Source organism: Belonocnema kinseyi, chromosome 1 (genome assembly GCF_010883055.1).
Source record: "Belonocnema kinseyi isolate 2016_QV_RU_SX_M_011 chromosome 1, B_treatae_v1, whole genome shotgun sequence".
NCBI lineage: Eukaryota > Metazoa > Arthropoda > Insecta > Hymenoptera > Cynipidae > Belonocnema > Belonocnema kinseyi.
Genome location: NC_046657.1, coordinates 97,764,002 through 97,767,446, shown reverse-complemented (window position 1 = coordinate 97,767,446; position 3,445 = coordinate 97,764,002). Strand labels below are relative to the sequence as shown.

The 3,445-nt window shown below is 30.3% G+C and overlaps 1 protein-coding gene across 1 annotated transcript in view; it reads right to left on the bottom strand.

Annotated features, from left to right (window-relative positions):
- Positions 1 to 676: 676 nt before the first annotated feature.
- Positions 677 to 3,445, bottom strand: part of LOC117178972 (ribosomal L1 domain-containing protein CG13096-like) — a 3,640-nt gene continuing 871 nt past the window's right edge. The window contains exons 2-3 of the mRNA XM_033370571.1: positions 1,018 to 1,130; positions 677 to 842 (exon numbers count right to left, since the gene is read on the bottom strand). Of these exons, the coding sequence (XP_033226462.1) occupies positions 677 to 842; positions 1,018 to 1,130 (279 nt within the window). The remainder of the gene's footprint in view (positions 843 to 1,017; positions 1,131 to 3,445) is intronic.

Genomic DNA, 3,445 nt, shown 5'->3' with positions numbered 1-3,445 from the left:
CAGACTGATTAAATCAGAATCAATATCATTATCTTCATAGCCATCATCATCATCATCATCATCATCATCATCATCATCATCATCATCATCATCATCATCATCATCATCATCATCATCATCATCATCTCTATTATTCTCAGCCTAGTCATTAGCAACATCGTAAATTTCGTTCATTTTTTGGTAAATTTGATCGGTGATAACAAATTTATTATAATTATATTTGGGAAAAAAATACACAACGAGGGATTTAAGACCGAACTAGAGAACTTGTCTATAAAAATAAACTCAATATATTTAAAATTCAATATCAATAGGACTCATATATCAACTCAATTTTTTCAAAATTAAATCTCATATTCAGAACAGACTGATTAAATCATCATCATCATCATCATCATCATCATCATCATCATCATCATCATCATCATCATCATCATCATCATCATCATCATCATCATTAAGATTAGAAATGAACATTATTCCATAAATTTTCATTAGCCATCGATATTCTTAATTTGGTCCTTGGAGAAATGGCGAACTAATTTTAGACCCACATTAATCGGGTGCTCCATACCATTCACAGTGTCAGTTGCGTGCGAACTGATGTGGAGCGAGTGTGTATATCACTGTGGAATTGGGTCGGGTGTCACTCGTCCCGTATGTCCACAAACCATAATTATAAGAATTTTCCTTGGAGAAATAATTCATCGTCATCATCATGATCATCATCATCGTCATCATCATCATCATCATCATCATCATCGTCGTCACAATCATCACTATCATTCTCATCTTGGTCATCATCAACATCGTAATTTCGTTCATTTTTGAGGAAATTTGATCTTTTTATAGAAAAGAAAATTTATTTATTTATACAAAAGAAAGTACACAACTAGCGGTTTAATACCGAAACAGAAAACTTGTCTATAAAAATAAACTCAATATATTTAAAAGTCGATATCAATAGGACTCATATTCAACTCAATTTTTTCAAAATTATAATATCAAATTGAGTACAGACTGACTAAATCAGAATCAGCATCATCCTCATCTTCATCATCATCGTCTTCATCATCATCGTCATCATCATCGTCATCATCATCATTATCATTATCTCTATTATTCTCAGCCTAGTCATCACCAACATTGTAAATTTCGTTCATTTTTGGAAATTTGTTCTTTTTATAAAAAAGGAAAATTTATTTATTTAAATGTTTTTAAAAAGTACATAACTAGCTGTTTAATACCGAACCAGAAAACTTGTCTATAAAAATAATTTCAAAATTATTATATCAAATTAAGTACAGGCTGACTAAATCAGATTCATCATCATCCTCATCCTCATCATCATCATCATCAACAACATCATCATCATCATCATCATCATCATCATCATCATCATCATCATCATCATCATCATCATCATCATCATCATCATCATCATCATCATCATCATCATCATCATCATCATCATCATCATCGTCGTCGTCATCATCATTAACATTGGAAATGAACGTTAAGTCATAAATTTCCATTAGCCATCGATAATCTTGATTTTGGCCTCGGACAAATGGCGAACTAATTTTATACCCGCTTTAATCGGGTGCTCCATACCATTCATAGTGTTAATTGCGAAAATTATGACGAATTATTTCCTGCTTTTCTGTCTAGTAGCCACCGTGACAATTGTCCCAAAAATTATTCACATTTCAGTCTTTTCTTTGAATATTGTATACAGTTCAAATAAATTTAATTTACTTATTAGAATACTGCACAATGTAGGATACTCCTGGTGAGAGGGCTCAGTAAACTACGTGCAGATTTTTTAAATATAATTTCTTCTCTAGATCTATTCTTTATTTTTCTGAGTCAGTTATAATCCTAATTATTACTTTCCTGAGCTTTTTGTCCATATATCTGTATCAAATAAAACGGTTAAATTGTGTATTGTACATAAACTTGTAATTGTACTTAATAAAAACTAAGAATAAAAAATACACTAAAAACAAACTTTGTTTAAGATCACTACTATATCACCTTTCATTTACTACATAATGATTTATATGATGCTCGATTTATTAACTAAATTGCAAGTAAATATTCAATTTGTAAAATCTGGTGAAAAAAATCTTATGTCATTTACATTCTACGTAAATAGCATTAATAATTTTATTTTTCAATATGGATGCACTATTTTTAATATTACTGGTTTCAAAAATGTATTCAAATTTAAAATATAACTACAGTTTTATTTTAATTTAACTAGATTGCACTTTAATTTAAAACCATTTAACGCCATGAAACATCTACAATTTTTGACTGAACTTTACTTTAATTAAACTAAAATTTACTTAAATGCTGAACTTAACTCAATTGTATTTAATCTTTAAATTTAGTTTTACAAAATAGTTTTAAAAATTGCACTGCAATACATGTTAAAGTACGAATAGAATTCTTTTTAAACTTGTTTACGTAGTATGTCGAAAATTTCTCTTTTAAAATACAGCAGACGAGAAATTAATTTAATTTAACTAAACTTTATTTGATTTTTAAATTCATCTAAATTTGATTTAAATGTTGAATTTAGCTACAATTGAAACAAATTTTATTTAAATTTGGAATTTGACTAAATTTTATTTAATTTTAAAATTTATCTCAATTTCATTTAAATGTTATGTTTTTTAAAAAAAGAATTTTTGAAATGTCACTGCAATTCTAAAGTACGAAAAGAATTTTTTGAAATCTATTTATTTATTATCCCGAAAATGTCTCTTTTCAAACCAACCGTAAGAGAAATTAATCAATTTAAAAATAATAATAAATAGAATAATTTTAGGCTCTCTGTAATTTTAATACAATTAGGTAATTCAGCGTTCACAACATTTTTCGCGTACAGAGCCAGCCGACCAACTCAGCTATAGCAAATATTGCTATAGTGATGTTGAAGGCGAACGCGAGAAACATAAAATCACGTTCGGTTTGGAATTCAACAACTTTCAGTGTGCGCCCGGCCCCACCCCGCCCATTAATGTGGTCGAAGGACGCGGTTGCCATAGAAACGACGAAAAGTTGAAGAGGGCAGCACCTCAATATGGTCGAAAATGTAGTTAGATATATATATCAGTTGTACCCACTCCTGACCCTTGCCGTATCTAGGTAAAGGGTATGTTCCGATTTGAGTATATGAGAGTTTTTTAAAGTTTCAAAGTTGGCAATGCCATGTATAAGCATAGGCATCATTGCGCACCGGCAGCCTATGCTTATACATTGGCATTGCCAACTTTGAAACTTTAAATAACTCTCAACTGCTCAAATCGGAACATACCCAAAATATCATTGATATTACCAAAGATATTAGGTCCTAGATACGGCATGGGTCAGTGGTGGGGACGGCCGATATATATATCTAACTACATTTTCGACTATATCGAGGTGCTGCCCTCTT